This window comes from Giraffa tippelskirchi, chromosome 1, assembly GCF_054371585.1.
Source record: "Giraffa tippelskirchi isolate mGirTip1 chromosome 1, T2T-mGirTip1v1.2.pri, whole genome shotgun sequence".
Taxonomy (NCBI): Eukaryota; Metazoa; Chordata; class Mammalia; order Artiodactyla; family Giraffidae; genus Giraffa; species Giraffa tippelskirchi.
The window spans coordinates 130,639,616-130,656,487 of NC_137275.1; the positions used below are offsets into that span (position 1 = coordinate 130,639,616).

General features: G+C 44.4%; 1 protein-coding gene across 4 annotated transcripts in view; it reads right to left on the reverse strand.

Annotated features, from left to right (window-relative positions):
• EXTL3 (exostosin like glycosyltransferase 3) overlaps positions 1 to 16,872 on the reverse strand; it is a 142,396-nt gene that overhangs the window by 39,256 nt on the left and 86,268 nt on the right. For all 4 annotated transcript variants that reach the window (XM_081496153.1, XM_081496134.1, XM_081496124.1 and 1 more), the window contains exons 2-3: positions 11,837 to 11,928; positions 7,698 to 10,327 (exon numbers count right to left, since the gene is read on the reverse strand). In XM_081496153.1, coding sequence (XP_081352279.1) covers positions 7,698 to 9,845 — 2,148 coding nt within the window. In that variant the 5' untranslated portion in view covers positions 9,846 to 10,327; positions 11,837 to 11,928. The remainder of the gene's footprint in view (positions 1 to 7,697; positions 10,328 to 11,836; positions 11,929 to 16,872) is intronic.

Sequence of the window (16,872 nt, forward strand, 5' to 3'; positions counted from 1 at the left end):
AAACACGCAGAACAGCATCGGCCTCGAAGGATCTGACAAAAGGCAGATCAAACGTGAAAGAAATGAGTCAACCAGAAGGAAGATATCATGTTTAGGAAATATTCTCACTTCTGTTGTTGATGTTTTGTTTTCTTTCAAATTAAAACAATGCTCCTGCCCGCTCCCTCAACATTGGCTATTTTTTTTTCATGCCTTAGGACTACCACTTAGTGACTTGTAACAAGAAGACTGACCTTCAAGCTATTGATTTAACTACTAGTATGACACTGACCAGAATGTACAGAGCACAGTGCCTGGCATAGAGAAGATGTTCAACAAGTGTTTTACAAATGAATAAACAAACAGGAAACAGGACCTAACTTAGCCCTGTCCCATCCATATTTTCAGAATATGGAATAAAGACTTGAGAAGTTTATATGTCAGTTATAGACACTGATTATACTGAAACCTCTTAGTATCTAATCTAGTTTTCTAGAGCAAAGAAAAAATCCATCAACCCACAACAGTCACGGTCAGGAGCAGGGCTCACTAACGCTCGTTTTTCCTGTTTCACATACAATACTCCCTGATGATGGCTCCCTAGTTCTCCATTCACCTTCATTCATGAAGGCGCCCTTCGCATCACAACAGAATAGGGCAACAAACACAGCCTAGACCTCTACTATACGCAAATGCATGAGGTGTACAAAAACCAATCAGTATCTTCAGTTAACATTCAACCCGGGTTTTGAGGAATTCTGGAGTTTATGAATGATAAAAGAACTACTACTTAAATAGAATCCTTTCTGCCAATATGTTAACTATTTGGTTTCTAAATCCAGGTAGAATCAGCAAATCCACATTAATTAGCCAAGTATCAATTCACCTAGTAAGTATTTAATTAGCTATCATGATAAGTCTTTTCCCAATTAGTAGCAAATAACTCAGTATCTGGGGGCTTCCCCAATGGCTCAGTGGTAAAGAATCTGCCGGCAATGCAGGAGACACAGAATCAACCCCAGGTCGGGAAGATTCCCAAGAGGAGGAAACGGCAACCCACTCCAGTATTCTTGCTGGGAAAAATCCCATGGACAGAGGAGCCTGGCGGGCAGGCTAGCCAGCCAGAAATGAAGCTTTTAACTGCCCAGCTGTCAGAGGCCCAAGCCTGAACTGTAATGACTCTTGAGTTAAAACACAGCCAGTTTCTCCTCCAACCTTCCTCAGTAGACTAGTGGGGCAACAGGACTAAAATAACCACCCTGGCATGACCTTAAGTTCCCCAGAGAGAACCTGCCTTGTTCAATTCTAGTATCAAGGACTGGGAGAGAGGGGAAAAGGACTGAAAAACCACCTCAAATCTCCAGAGTCTTCACTTGGGCAATAAAATGCGTTCTGGCCTTACCTCCAGAGACCCTGGAGACTCCCAGGTCGGTGTGAATACCCTTCTCTCTGAATCACCATCTCCACCATGACTGCCCCATCCAGGCCGCCAGCACCCCTCACCAGGGTTCCTGCAATAGCCTTTCAACTGTGTCTGCTCTTTCCCCCACCAGCCCACATGTATCATATTTCTCTCTGCTCAAAAAAAACCCTCCCCTGGCACCCTCACACACTGAGAATAAAACCTTCAGTCCTCACCATGATCTACATGTGCTGCCTCTGTCTCCTCAGACCTCCTCTCAAGCTCTACTCTGGATCATTCTACCCAGGGTACACAGGGTCCCCCTGCCATGGCCTGAACACGACAAGCTTCCTGCACTTACTGTTCTCTGTACATCTCCCCAGAATTTACATGGTCCATTCTCCCACTTCCCTCAGGCTTCTGCTCAAATGTCACCTCTTCAAAAAAGTCCTCCTAGGCACCCTATTTAAAGGAGCTGTACCCTTTATAGAGAATAGAACTAAAAATTAAGAATTGAGGGCCTCGGCTGTCAGGGACCTAAAAAACAAGCGAGTACACAGCATAGAGATGGACAGTGTTTTGAGTGGGCAAGACTACACGGTGAATAACTAAGTCCCCTTTGTAAAACCCCAAAAGGACCGATTTTGACGTTCTCATTTCCACAGGATGCTCCAACAAGGCCACCCTGTATGCTATTTTCCAGAACGTAAAGCAGAGTGAAAAAGAAGTGTTAATTGGTCAGAATAAAGTAGTAACTTGAACCAATATTTTGGGTGGGGCTGTGTATCAGAGACCAGCTGGAGGCTCCTGCCCGGCCAGACGCAGCCTCCTGCTGATGGCGACATTAACTCTGGACAAAAATACCAAAAGAGCATTACCTGAAGACACCAGAGTAAGCAGAAGGCGACACATTACAAAGGGGAGCCAAAATTTAGGAAGGAATTACTGACACGGGGAGAATCACTGCTGCTTTCACCTTGAGCGTAGACCAGAGCTGGTACCAAGAAGGATAGCTTAAACTTGCATATAGCACCCAAGCTGTTCTGGCCTGAGGAATAAGAGCAAAGAGCCTGGGGCAACCACAACCCCTGGAAGAAAGGGGTTGCAGGACAGAGAGAACCAGATGGGAGAGCTCCAAGTTCTGTGTATAAAACCCCCAGTCTCTAGGTCACCCCAAAACCATGTATTCTTTCTGCTGTTCACAAGCAGACCAGCTACAGACAAAATGGCTGAACTAACATTTGTGTTGACACCCAAGAGAACTTGCAGTCTGAGTCCAACCAAATTAACTTCCCGCTAAAACTAAAAGCTCAACACTTTCCAGAGAAATAAAACAAAATCCGCAGTCTTCGCAACATTCACAATTTAATACAAAACTGTTTGCTGTACAAAGAACCAGAAAAACATGACCCCCAATTACAGTGAATACTCAACCCATATGCTGGAATTAGCAGACCAAGATGTTAAAGCAGCTAACTTAACCGTGCTCACTGAAGTGAAGTAGGGACTTCCTGGGTGGTCCAGTGGTTAAGAATCCACCTTGCAATGCAAGCGATGTGGGTTCAATCCCTGATCAGGGAACTAAGAGCCCACACGGCAAGGAGCAAGAAAGCCCATGTGCCATAACTACTGAGCCCTCACGCTCCTGAGCCCCTGTGCCACAACCAGTGAGTCCATGCACAGCGATGAAAGAGCCCACGTGAACCAGTGAAGACTCCACGTGCTGCAACTAAGATTCGATGCAGCCAAATAAATAAAATAAATTAAAAAAAATTTTTTTAATGAAGTGTATTCAGAATGGGAAAAAACAAAACAGGAAATCTCAGGAGAGAAACAGAAATTATTATTTTTAAAAACATAGAAATTCTTAAACTGGAAAACACAGTATCTGAAATTTAAAACTGACTCAATAAAGAGCAGTGTAGACACCAAAGTCAGTAAACATGACAACATATCAACAGAAATTATCAAAGATAAAAAATGATTTTTAAACAATGAACAGAGCTGCTGAAAACTGCAAGACAGTATCAAAATGCCTAGTATAGTATAATGGACAAATAAAATTGTAAAATTTTTTTTTAAATGCCTAGTATACACAGAATGAAGTCCCCAAAGAGGAAGAAAATACCTGAACAAATATTGAATAAAAAATTCCCCAAATATAATTTTGAAATACACAAATTACTAGATTTAAGAGCCTTGTTGTTTAGTTGCTAAGTGTTATCCGACTCTTTGTGACCCCATGGACTGTAGCCCACCAGGCTCGTCTGTTCATGAGATTTCCCACGCAAGAATGCTGGAGTGAGTTGCCATTTCCTTCTCCAGGGGATCCTCCTGACCCAGGGATCGAACCCACATCTCCTGCACTGGCAGGCGGATTCTTTATCACTGAGCCACCTGGGAAGCCCTTAAGAGACTAAGTGAACCCCAATCAGAACACAGATCAAAGAAAACCATGCAGAGGCATATCACAGTCAAACTGCTGAAAACCAAATGTATAGAAAAAGTCTTGAAAATGGCCAGAGAAAAATAACACATTACCTATGGGGAAATAAATATTTGAGAAATCACTCAGCATCATTACAAACAACAGCAGCCAGGAAACAGTGGAAAATCTTTAAGATGCATCAAAGTGCTGACCCCCCACCTAGAAGGGAGCTTTTCAAAAGATAGGCCTTCGAATCCCCTGGCCCAATGCCACCCTCCATTTGACTTCCATTAAACATTCATGTCATTCCACTCAAGGAGCTAAGTAACCCAATTTGACCACTCATAAAACAAGCAAGAGACAGAAAGATGCCTCTGGTGCAGCCATCCCTACCATCCAGGTGAGAGACCCACTGCAGCTGGTGGCACGCGCCCCACCTCCCTGTGGGCAGTGCCATCAATTCGCCCAGGCCCCACCCCATCTCAACTGAAATTCTCTTTACACAAAGCATTCCAGGCAGGAGGGTGGCAGTGAAAATCACACTTACTCTCAGCCAGACCCAGAGTAGTTTCCCCCTTGCTATGTAAGTAATGGAAAAGAAAGAGGGATTTCATCACAGACCCCAGTAGGTACCCCTGAGACAACCCTGCTCTCTACTTGGAACACCTAGGGCTCAACAGACTTCACAGCCCACAGACAGACAGCATTTGTGCCTGCTGTTATGATGGCACCCTGAGCAGAAGAGACCCACAGACTGCCCAACGTTTTCTGAAGTGGCAGGTAGGCTCCTGAGTTGATTCTTTTAGCTCAAATCATCTTCCCTGAAGGAATGGAACCTGAAAGACTGCCTGGTCATTTTATAGAGATCTACTGTTAACTATAACAAAATGAACAAAGAGGTCACGTCTGCATCCTCGGTGGAAAACCCACTCTGAGATGGCTCCTAACACTGTCATTTCCCACCGTGGAGGGCCACCCTCCCTGCCAGCCCTGATAGCTCTGTGCCCCAGAGGGTGGCAGCTCAACTGCTGTCCAAAACCCCTGTCTCTCTTACATACTGAATAGAAAGCAGTCCAAATATTTAGAGAATGGGCTGAAATTTTCCAGCTTGAAAGAGTTTCTTCTTTTTTCACAGGAACTAGGAAAAAAAAAAAAAAATGTGTACCACTAATACGGACAAGCTATTCAGAAGTGCCCCCGGTCTGGGAAGTTTCTGGCACTTTCTGACTAAGCATGGTATTGCTGCAATGAGTGGCTCGGTAATCAAAGAGAACGACTTATTTCCCACCAGAGTTAAAAGGAAGGATTAGTTCTGGCAAGTACTCTGATGCACTTCAGTCACTGTTAACTGTGGCGGCATCAGCTTCTCCACGTCCCTAACAAATTTAGAGAAAACTCAGGAAAATGGAAAACACAGGCTGCTTTGCTAATGAGCAGCGTCTACCTTTCACAGAACAATTTTTTTTTTTAATTTCAATGACAGTCAAAAAGTTGTGACTAGGAAAGAAAAAACGTGAAATGTATTTGGGAAGAAGTCTATAAAGAAATCTCTCCATTTACAAAGCTTTCTTTAATATACAAGATAAATTCTGGGACCAAAAGTTTGCAGAACCCTACAGTCTTTGAAGTGTCTCTGATTATAAATTCAATTAAATAAAATACAAGAAAAGATTAGCAGCAGTAGGAAGAAAGTAGCAGCATTTGTAAAAAAAGAAAACAAAGATTTGTACAAGAGAAGAAAGGTAGTAACAGTTACGACACAAGGAAAATTAAGTCGTGGGTATAAGGAGGTTTATCAGTGAAGTGAGTCCTTAACATAAGCAGAACATCCATGCTGACTTCCATCTCCTTTGACATGAAGGAATAAATAGGAATCAAATAATTATTGGACACTTTTCCAGTATATTTAAAAGCAGAGACATTACTTTGCCAACAAAGGTCTATCAAGTCAAAGCTCTAGTTTTTCCAGTAGTCATGTGTGGATGTGCAAGCTGAACTATAAAGAAAGTGGAACGCCAAAGAATTGATGCTCTTGAACTGCAGTGTTGGAGAAGACTCTTGAAAGTCCCTTGGACTGCAAGGAGATCCAACCAGTCCATCTTAAAGGAAATCAGTCCTGAATATTCATTGGAAGGACTGATGCTAAAGCTGAAACTCCAATACTTTGGCCACCTGATGCGAAGAACTGCCTCACTGGAAAAGACCCTGATGCTGGGAAAGATTGAAGGTGGGAGGAGAAGGGGACGACAGAGGATGAGATGGTTGGATGGCATCACCGATTCAATGGATATGAGTTTGAGGAAACTCCAGGAGTTGGTGATGGACAGGGAGGCCTGGTGTGCTGCAGTCCGTGGGGTCACAAAGAGTCAGACTGAGCGACTGAACTGACTACTTGTATTATCTTAGTGAAAGAAAGTGAAAGTTGCTCAGTCATGTCAGACTCTTTGTGACCCCATGGACTATACAGCCCACGGAATTCTCCAGGCCAGAATACTGGCATGGGTAGCCTTTCCCTTCTCCAGGAGATCTTCCCAACCCAGGGATTGAACCCAGGTCTCCAACATTGCGGGAGGATTCTTTACCAGCTGAGCCACCAGGGAAGCCCAAGAATACGGGAGTGGGTAGCCTATCCCTTCTCCAGCGGATCTTCCCGACCCAGGAATCAAACTGGGGTCTCCTGCATTCCAGGCAGATTCTTTACCAACTAAGCTATCAAGGAAGCCCTGTATTATCTTAGATCCCTCTTTAATCCTGAAGTCAAAGGAGTTAATTAACTTAACCAAATATCACAAAATGACTATTTATTCCTAGGTCTCTATCATGCCAAAACTCATACTTTTCCATTTACCATGATGCTGCTTAGAAAATATTTCATGTGAATTACCTCCTCAATGAAATAAATATTTTAAAAAATGGTCTAGCCTAAACATTCCCTTCAAGGCAAATTCTTCCTAAAAACGACTAATTTCCTTAAGGGTCTAGCAGTGATGGCTCCTCAGACTTTGGCCCTTCTTTGCTACTTTTTCTGGAAAGTACCTGTGCCGCATGGTAAATTGTTGCCATGTGGCTTGAGACTTGTTCTAAGGCCTCACATTTAAGAGAAATGGGTAATCTCCCTCTAGACGGACAAACTTACAACAGAAGGTGGATAAACAAAGTACTCAGAACTAAAGCTCTATCCTGCATATTTGGCTATTACTTTTCCTGTAGAATACGTCATCCTAACCATAACAGAGAAGAATTTTATGAGAATGAAACTACAGAAAAGGTCCAAGGTCTCCAACTCCCAAAATACCAAACCCTGACGCCAGTCTCCCAAAGGACTTGCAGACAATCCTGTGAAATGGAACAGGTCTCCTTCCTAAACCCTTTGGGGGGTGATTAAAACCACAGCTCCTGGAATCAGGCACACTGAAGCTCAGATCCTCCACAAATGTTAATCGTGACCTTAGGCAAAATAATTAACATGTCTAAGCCTCAGTTTCCACAGAAGAAATCATACTAGCTCATTACTGTTGTAAGTTCTATAAACTCTAAAATTATGAGTGCTTCTTAAATGTCAGCTTTTCAACATCATTCTCATCATCAGCCCCTTCGTAAGGACAGAGAAGATGTCTACGAGGTCAATAACAGGGTTTTGTAAACCTTCCCAGGGCCAGTACCAGTCTCCCTATGGGAACGTCTTAGGGGCCTTTGGAAGTGAGAAGCAGAGAACTGGCAAGGCCTGAAAGAACTGAAATAGAAGCAAGAGAAAATTTTCATGGGGAAAAAATCTGAATAGGTTAAAAAAAAAACAACAAAAACCACAGCATCTTTATGGGAAAGAGATCATCAAGAATGAACTACCCTCTGGTGCGGTAAACAAACCGCTCACGTCTCTATTATTACCATGATGGGGACCCCAATGTCAGGCCACACCAGGTCCTCTGACGGCAGCTTGGGAGAATTCCACACCACCACGACCTTGTTCAGGTAAGGGAGGCCGTTCAGCCTCTCTAAGGAGTTCATGAGCACCTCCTCCCGCTCGTAAGTCAACATTACCACCGTGAACTGCTCTCGTGGGACGTTGCCTCCCAGAGCCGCCTGAAACTCCTTCCCGGAGCCCCCGGCCCCGCCGCCAATGGGCCGGAATCCAGTCCCCGAGCCCAGGAACTTGGCCTCCGAGGGCAGCACGGGGTCAAAGGGCGTGTGGGGGAACAGATGGAAAGGCCCCGGGGCGGAGTTCCAGCTGCGGTAGAGGTCAGTGACGGTGAGGGTGAAGTTGCGGAGGTACTTGGGCGAGGCGTAGGGCGGCTCGGTCTCCACCGGGCCCAGGTCCAGGTCGCCGGTGTCCGCCATGTTGGGGTCGGTGCCGGCCGCCTTGCCCGAGCGATGCGGGATCTCGGCCGCCGCCTCCTCCCGGATAGGAGCGGCTGGGATCTGGATGCGGGTCCGGATCACGGCCAGCACGGTGCTGAAGATACTGTCCGTGGTGGAGAAGTAGGTCTCCCAGAGGAAGCGGCCCTGGCGCCTCATGGCCAGCAGGTCGCTGTCCGAGAGGCTCCGCAGCAGGAAGTGGACCTCAGTGACCCGCGGCTTGGGCACCACCAGCGCCGCCTCGCTCCACTGCAGCACGTCCTGGTAGGGGAGCTGCACGTGCTCCCCCAGCACCACCGGGACAGCCCCTACCTCCAGGGCCTCGAAGAGCCGGGTGGCGCACCCCGAGGAGACAAGCAAGCGCGGGTCCCCGGGTGTGATGATGAGGGCGAAGGTGGAGAGCTTCAGTAGCTCCAGGCGGTCCTCCCGCTCCCCACACAGCGCCCACTCAGTCGGCAGACTGGGTCTCGGCTGGTTTTTGCAGGTAAATTCCACCAGGACCTGATCGAGCTTGCTGTCCTGGACGGCCTTGAGGGTGGCGATGATCCGATCATCGTAGTCGGCCGGAGGGTCCCCCTCCATCTCCTCCTCAAAGGAGCGGGCCTCCTGGAGGCTGGATCTCAGCGACTCGATCTTCTCGCCCTGGAAGGTGAAGAGGTATTTCCGCTTCACCGGCACCTGTGGTGGGATTTCCATGAAGTTGGGCTCAGACATGGCATGGACTAGGGGCGATACCACCAAGTCAAAGCCAGGCCGGTACTGGGCTGCATAGAAGGTGGACTGGGCCACCATGGCCCGGCCGGTGCTGACGTTGTACAGTAAGTTCTGGGTGTCCGACTTCCGAGACAGGCTGATGATGAGGTGGTTGTGGCCGTCCGTCCGCCAGTGCGGGAGGGACGACAGCTGCTTCTCCAGGTCAGCGGGCCGCAGCACCGCGGGCTCCTGCATCTCCCCAACTAGGATCACATAAAGGCAGGCGATGTCCGCGTTGTCCGTGACATAAACGTTGGCTCGGGCCGTGGCCTGGAAAGCCTGCTTGACCAAGGGATCCAGGTAGCTGCCAAAGGCGAACTGGTCACTGTCATAAACATAGACGGGGAAACCAGAGGTGAGAGGGCACCGGGAATAATCGAAGCAGTTGTGCTGCCGGCAGCCCCGCTGGGCCTTGGGGGGCGGGAGGCCGGCATCGTCCTTCTCCGGGAGCAGACGGATGGGCAGGGAGAGCTTGGGCTGGTTCTGGGCCATCAGCTCCTTGTAGGAATGCTCTGTCTGGCTGATGACGTTCTTGAGCTGAAGCAGGTCCTGCTTGGCATTCTCGATGCTCTTCTTGCAGGCCTCAATCTTCAGGTTCAGCTTGGCGATTTCACTGTTCAGCTCCTGCCGCTTGGCTTCCAGCTGCAGGAGCTCCTCACTCACCGACTCGCGGATGCGGCAGAGGTCCAGGACGTGCTTCACCTCGCAGAGTTCGCTGCCGGCCCGCGGGCCGAAGATGCGCTTGCCCGCCTCGTCTGCCTCATCCAGGGTGGTGAGATAATAGTGAGCGATGAGGGGGAAGAACACCAGGATGATGAACAGCGTGAAGCTGAGCCACGTGAGCCGGATGCGGTTGGACCAGCGCAGCATGCAGGTCTGACCTCCGTTCCCCGCGCCCCCATTCCGCAACATGGTATAGCCCGTCATGAGTCCCTCTGCGGCTCCTGCCCGCGCTGGTCACGTTGGCTCACTCGCCATAACCACAGGTTTCTAGTGGGCCAGGCTCAGCTTCTTCTGACTCAACACGTTCCCCCGAGAGTTAGTGTGCTCCCTGGACAAGGCACCAAGTAGAATGGAAATTTCATCTTCCTCAGCTGTGATTGAAATGGTCTCTGACCCTACTCCAGCAGATTCTGAGTTCTAGCTGTAGGCCAAAGAACATGTCCTTAATCTCTATCAAACGGTAGATGGTACCACATTGTTGTTGAGGTGGGAGGGAGAAGGTCCCTGATGGTGGAGCCAGGGACAAATACCCTGGAATCAGACAGACCTCCTCAACTGCCATAGCTCTTGTTCCTTGGTTTTGCTGACCAACACACATGCATAGTTACTGTCCACAGTTATAAGGTAGCTGGTCAGAACAGAAATAAATGCCAGCCTCTTAAAGGTGTCACTGCCAACATTCAGGGCTGCAAAAGAAAGAGAAGTGTGTCAGTCTTGAAGACCTTATGCTCAACAACCTTGCTCCCCCACTTCAGAAACTTTCTAGAAAATGCCTAAATCTTGTAAGACGGAACAATGGTTGGATCACTGGTGTGTGCCTCGCAGAACATTTTAAGTCCAATACAGGTTTTATTTTTTGGCGTGGATATTGTACTTGGAGTTATTAATAGTAAGAGATGGATTAGGTAAGTGTCCCAAAGCAGTTTCAGTGTTCAGACACACCCACTTTCTTCCTATTAGAGCCCTATAAAATGATTAGCAGCTACATTCAACAGAGGGCAAAAATGTTCATAACAATTTGTTATTTGAGACTTAGGTATCGTCATGAGACAGAGAAACACCCTCCTATCTATGTTCATTCCTGACAGGAAAATTGCCCTTTTAAATATTGGGGAAAAGCAAAAAAAAAAAAAAAAAAACCACTTCTGTGAGGAGCTCCATTTGTCATTTTCAGAGTGGTGGAAAAGAGCTGAAGAGAACTCGCTGAATCTTCACCCAGCAGTGGGTGCAGTAATCCAGAGACAAAATGTATTTCCTAGTTTGCTTCTCATTTATCTTCTATATAAATAGTAACTTGGCCTTTCAGAAAGAATGCAGTACTTAGAAATGGGGGTATTATTTCTTATCTTTTACAGAGATTTGCTGTGAGACTTTAGGCCTCAGGTTTCTAATCTCCCAAAACAGAGATAAATGTATGGAGATAACAACAATACATTGTGTTGCTATGAAAATAAAGGACAATACTTTAGGTTAATAAATCTTGAACCAGCATTCCCAGTTTTTTCTCTTACCAAACTTCACTATCACAAGTTATAAAAGTTTTACACTTGCTTTCTCCTCAGTTTCAGTACATCTAGAAGTAAATTTATAATGTTCTGTGCCAAAAATACCCCCCATTTCCTTCATTCATTTCCTCCAAAGAGTATTCATCATACTCTTTTCATGTCTACGACACGCTAAGTATAACCGTGGGAGAAGCTAGGATGTAAAATAATCTTTGACCTCAGGGAACTACTTTTAGCCTAAAAAGACACAGACAAACAGCAAGGATACTACCACAAGACAGTGTAAATGAGGGTATTTTATGGATGCTCAGTCACTCTCTCTAGTTTTCACCTTTGCTAACCATGTATAACTATTACATGTTTGATAGAGTCATCTCTCCTTTTAGATAAAAATAGAAAGTGATGACAATGTTACTAAGAAGTTTGAGTAAGCAGACCATGAGATAAGGACAACAAAACCCAAATAATAATCAATCATGGAAAAAACCTAAACTTGGTGATTTAGTTTAGCAGCTTACCAAATATCCATGTAGGTCAATATTTCTAAAGCATTATCCTTTTAATTCAAATGTTAAAAATCTCCTTTTCTGTTTTCAAAATTAAAAAATGTGCTCTGTGTTTATGAGCAAATCCTAACAAAGAAAGAATGGGGTGGAGGGAAAAAAGCGGCAAAATCCATTCCCTTTTTACCATGTGGTTCAGGTCCCTCCTCTCTCTGACTCATGCAGCGCTGCACTTTGGTGTATCATCTCCTGAGACGGTGAACTCCGGGGCTTGCTCTCCTGACAGAAGATAGAGAGGTGACAAGCTATTAGGAAAATACTCAATACTGAAGAATTTATTTACTGTCTACTATGAAAAGGCTTCTCATGTATACAAGGCAATCATAGAATTTATTGTTCAAATGGAGACAATATTTTAAGTGAAAAGGGGTCCTATCAATAAATACACTCGGACAATAAGCATAAATTGGTACTCTCAAAGGCAAACGACCCAGCTATATGGTTACCTGTTTATGTGCTCCAAGAGGGAATAAAACCAAAACACTAAAATGTAGAAAAGTCCTTACCATTTAGAAGTATATACTGAGATATTTACAGATGATTTATCTGGAATTTACTTAAAAATAAATAGGACAAGGGTGGTGGTGAGAACTCTGGGGTATCACTGAAACAAGATTAGTCATGACCAGACTGCTCTTGACATTGAATGATGGGAAGACACGTGGGTCTGCTTTTATATGTATTTAACATTTTTCATATTAAAAACTCAAAAATAAACTATATAGAATCTAAACAAAATGTCTTTAAAAAGTCATCTGGAGACTGACTACACAATCTCATATTGCTAGTACCACCAACTTACAGTGAACAGAACTGGAAAAGGAAACAAATGTCCTGATGGAAACCATCAACATTGACTCTAAAATTTCTATCCCCATCAAGCTCCATCTCTTTTACTGGAATTAGGCAAAAGTGTCATCAGTGCTCTGAAGCATGAACTTTCTTTCCCAAATAGCTAAATCCATCCTTTCAGCACAAAAGAAAAACAAAAACAATTAGAATCTCTTCTGCCATTCTCTGGAACATGACAATGAAGGTAGTAGGATCTAGAAATAAATGTCACATGAAACACTGATAAGGAGCAGTCTCCTTGTCAATGTAACTCCGCATGCAATACACACACCTCACTGATTCTGTCATCTGCTATAGCACTGAACGCCCAACTTGTCAGCCTGCACCCTACCATGCACTCTACACGCAGCAACCAGAATCATCATCTTAAAATTTGAGTTAGACCATGGCTCTCCGTTCCTTAAAAATTTTCAGTGCTCTCCCACTGCACTGCCAGGTCCTTCATAACTAGCTCCTGAAAGTGAAAGTCACTCAGTCGTGTCCGACTCTTTGTGACCCCATGGACTATACAGTCCATGGAATTCTCCAGGCCAGAATACTGGAATGGGTAGCCTTTCCCTTCTCCAGGGATATTCCCAACCCAGGGATTGAACCCAGGTCTCCCACATTGCAGGCGGATTCTTTACCAGCTGAGCCACAAGGGAAACCCTAGCTCCTGACCACCAAGCTACTCTCTCTCTCTCACATGACATCCCTGCCACACATGCTTGCTCAACTTGAGCTGCACTGGCCTCCTTTCAATTCCTCAACTGCCCAAGCTCTCAACTGCTTCAGAAGCTTTATACCTGCTGATCTTTCCGTCTCAAATGCTCTTCCCCAGGCTCCTCTCTAGCTGACTCCTCCTCATCCTTCAGATTTTCACTTCTTGATATTACTGTTTAAAGCAGCCTTTCTTAGCCCCTGACACTTTCTGGCACTGACCTACTGATCTCCTTCATAATATCTCTTCAATGACTTTTTATTACCTATCTTTCCCAACAAAACCTCATTCTTGGGGGTAGGAACCTTGTCTGCCTGGACCACTGCCATATCACCAGGTCTCAGCACAGTGTCAGGCACATGGTTAGCTTCTCTGTAAACATCTGTTAAATAAATGGATTATATCACTGATCACTTTACCATTCTACAAATTCTCAACTTTTCCTTGGTTGCCCATGATACTGTACTCTCTGGTATTCCGCCTATCTCCCTGACTCATCCCTTTCTGCTTTGCTGGCACCCATTGGTGGTCCTACCCATGAGGAGCACAAAAAGTGCTCCCCAAGGCTTTTGACATAATCTGGTAATGAATCCATCCATTCAGATGGCTTCAACCCCCAAAGCTACTACTCCCACCCTAGCCTTTCTGCTCTGCACTAGCAGACCAGCATTTCCAGCTCCCGAAGGAGGCGACAGAGAATGAGATGGTTGGATGACATCACTGACTCAATGGACATGAATCTGAGCAAACTCTGGGAGATAGTGAAGGACAGGGAAGCCTGGCGTGCTTCAGTCCATGGGGTCACAAAGAGTCGGACACGATTTAGCGGCTGATCAAAAAAGCTACTTCCTCTAGGACACACCATGGCCACTTAATGATTCCAAATATTCCCTCTTTCCAAAAACTTTCAAATCTGCCCATGATACTACATTCTTCCCCTATTACAAACTAGAAACAATGTGATATACAGGAAAGAATACAGACCTCCTGGCCAGACCTGATCACATCACAGCTTAGCAAGCTCTTAGATGGTCACTTAACCATGCTGAGCTGCAGTTTTTTAATAAGTAAAACACTCATGTTCAGGATTGTTATAAAAATTAGATAGTAAAAATCACCCTGCAAAGAATCTCAATTTTGTAGTCTACTTATTGGCTACAAGTCCTGGAGTTATTTTTATATCTGCCAAACTGTATCCATTCTTTTTTATGATAATTATTATGGTAATAATATATTTATAAGAATAATTTACAATGTGTGCATTTATCCCTTCCTTTTATTCTACTGTCTTCACCCTAATACTGGACCATAAAAAACCATTATGCCTAATCTCAATTTTCCCATCAACTTATCCTGTGCATTACTCTGAATCAGAATAATGATTCAGTAACTCTGCATTACTCAGTATTTTTTTCATCTAATAATGCTTCAGCTTGAATAATTTCAAATGATCTGATTCTGAGTTCACCAAACCATTCTTCTGCTACATCTGGTTAAAGGTTAGTTCCACCCAATAAATTCTTAATTTCAGGTATTATACATTTCAGTTCTGGAATGTCCATTAAGCCCTTTGTTAGAGATTCCATTTCTCTATTGAAATTCTTCATCTATTTATTTTTTCCATCTCTTCTTCTATTTTCTTTAGCATATATATAAGAATAAAATTCCTTATCTAATTTTACTGTCTGGGACACTTGTAGACTTTATTCTACTATTTCTGTCTTGATTGTACATCCTGTTTACCTGTTTCTTTGCAATCTTACGATTTTTTTTTATTGTGTGCTGGACATTGTTTACAAGTACTATAAACACCATAGTAAAATTTTCCCAAGAGATGGCATATTTTCTGTCAGACAGTTAGAAGGAATATAATTATGTAGAGATTCTCATTATCCCTAGAAATACTTATTGCCTGAAAGTTTACTCTGGCTGATCTTAGTATCAGTCAATCAGCTTTTAAAAAAATTTTGTTGTGATAAAACATATACAACATAAGATGACCATCTTAATTATTTTTAAAGAGTATAGCTTGCAGCATTAATTACAGTCAAAATGTTGTACAACCATCGTTACCATTTCCAAAAGTTTTCCATCACCTCAAGCAGAAACTCTGTAACCAGTAGGCAGTAATTCATCTCCCTGTCTCCCAGGTCAGTTCAATTCAGTCGCTCAGTCATGTTCGAATCTTTGCAACCGTACAGATTGCAGCACACCAGGTCTCCCTACCCTTCACCAACTCTTAGAGTTTACTCAAACTCATTTCCATTGAGTCAGTGATGCCATCCAACCATCTCATCCTCTGTTGTCCCCTTCTCCTCCCACCTTCAGTCTTTCTCAGCATCAGGGTCTTTTCCAATGAGTCAGTTCTTTGCAACAGGTGGAAAAAGTATTGGTGTTTCAGCTTTAGCATCAGTCCTTCCAATGAATATTCAGGACTGATTTCCTTTAGGATGGAGTGGTTGGATCTCCTTGCTGTCCAAGGGACTCTCAAGAGTCTTCTCCAACACCACAGTTTAAAAGCATCAATTCTTCAGCGCTCAGCTTTCTTCACAGTCCAACTCTCATATCCATACATGACTACTGGAAAAATCATAGTTTTGACTAGATGAACCTTTGTTGGCAAAGTAATGTCTCTCCTTTTTAATATGCTGTCTAGGTTGGTCTTAACTTTCCTTCCAAGGAGCAAGCATCTTTTAATTTCATGGCTGCAGTCATCATCTGCAGGGATTTTGGAGCCCAGAAAAATAAAGTCAGCCACTGTTTCCACTGTTTCCCCATCTATCTGCCATGAAGTGATGGGACCTGATGCCATGATCTTAGTTTTCTGAATGTTGAGCCTCAAGCCAACTTTTTCACTCTCCTCTTTCACTTTCATCAAGAGGCTCTTTAGTTCTTCTTCACTTTCTGCCATCAGGGTGGTGTGATCTGCCTATCTGACGTTATTGATATTTCTCCCAGCAATCTTGATTCCAGCTTGTGCTTCATCCAGCTCAGCATTTCTCATGATGTACTCTGCATATAAGTTAAATAAGCAGGGTGACAATATACAGTCTTGATGTACTCCTTTTCCTATTTGGAACCAGTCTGTTGTTCCATGTCCAGTTCTAACCATTGCTTCCTGACCTGCATACAGGCTTCTCAGGAGGCAGGTCAGGTGGTCTGGTATTCCCATCTCTTGAAGAGTTTTCCACAGTTTATTGTGATCCACACAGTCAAAGGCTTTGGCATAGTCAATGAAGCAGAAATAGATGTTTTTCTGGTACTCTCTTGCTTTCTCGATGATCCATCGAATGTTGGCAATTTGATCTCTGGTTCCTCTGCCTTTTCTAAAACCGGCTTGAACACCTGGAAGTTCACAGTTCACGTATTGTTGAAGCCTGGCTTGGAGAATTTTGAGCATTACTTTACTAGCGTGTGACATGAGTGCAACTGTACAGTAGTTTGAGCATTCTTTGGCATTACCTTTCTTTGGGATTGGAACGAAAACTGACCTTTTCCAGTCCTGTGGCCACTGCTGAGTTGTCCATGTTTGCTGACATATTGAGTGCAGCACTTTCACAGCATCATCTTTCAAGATTTGAAATAGCTCAACTGGAATTCCATCAGCTCCA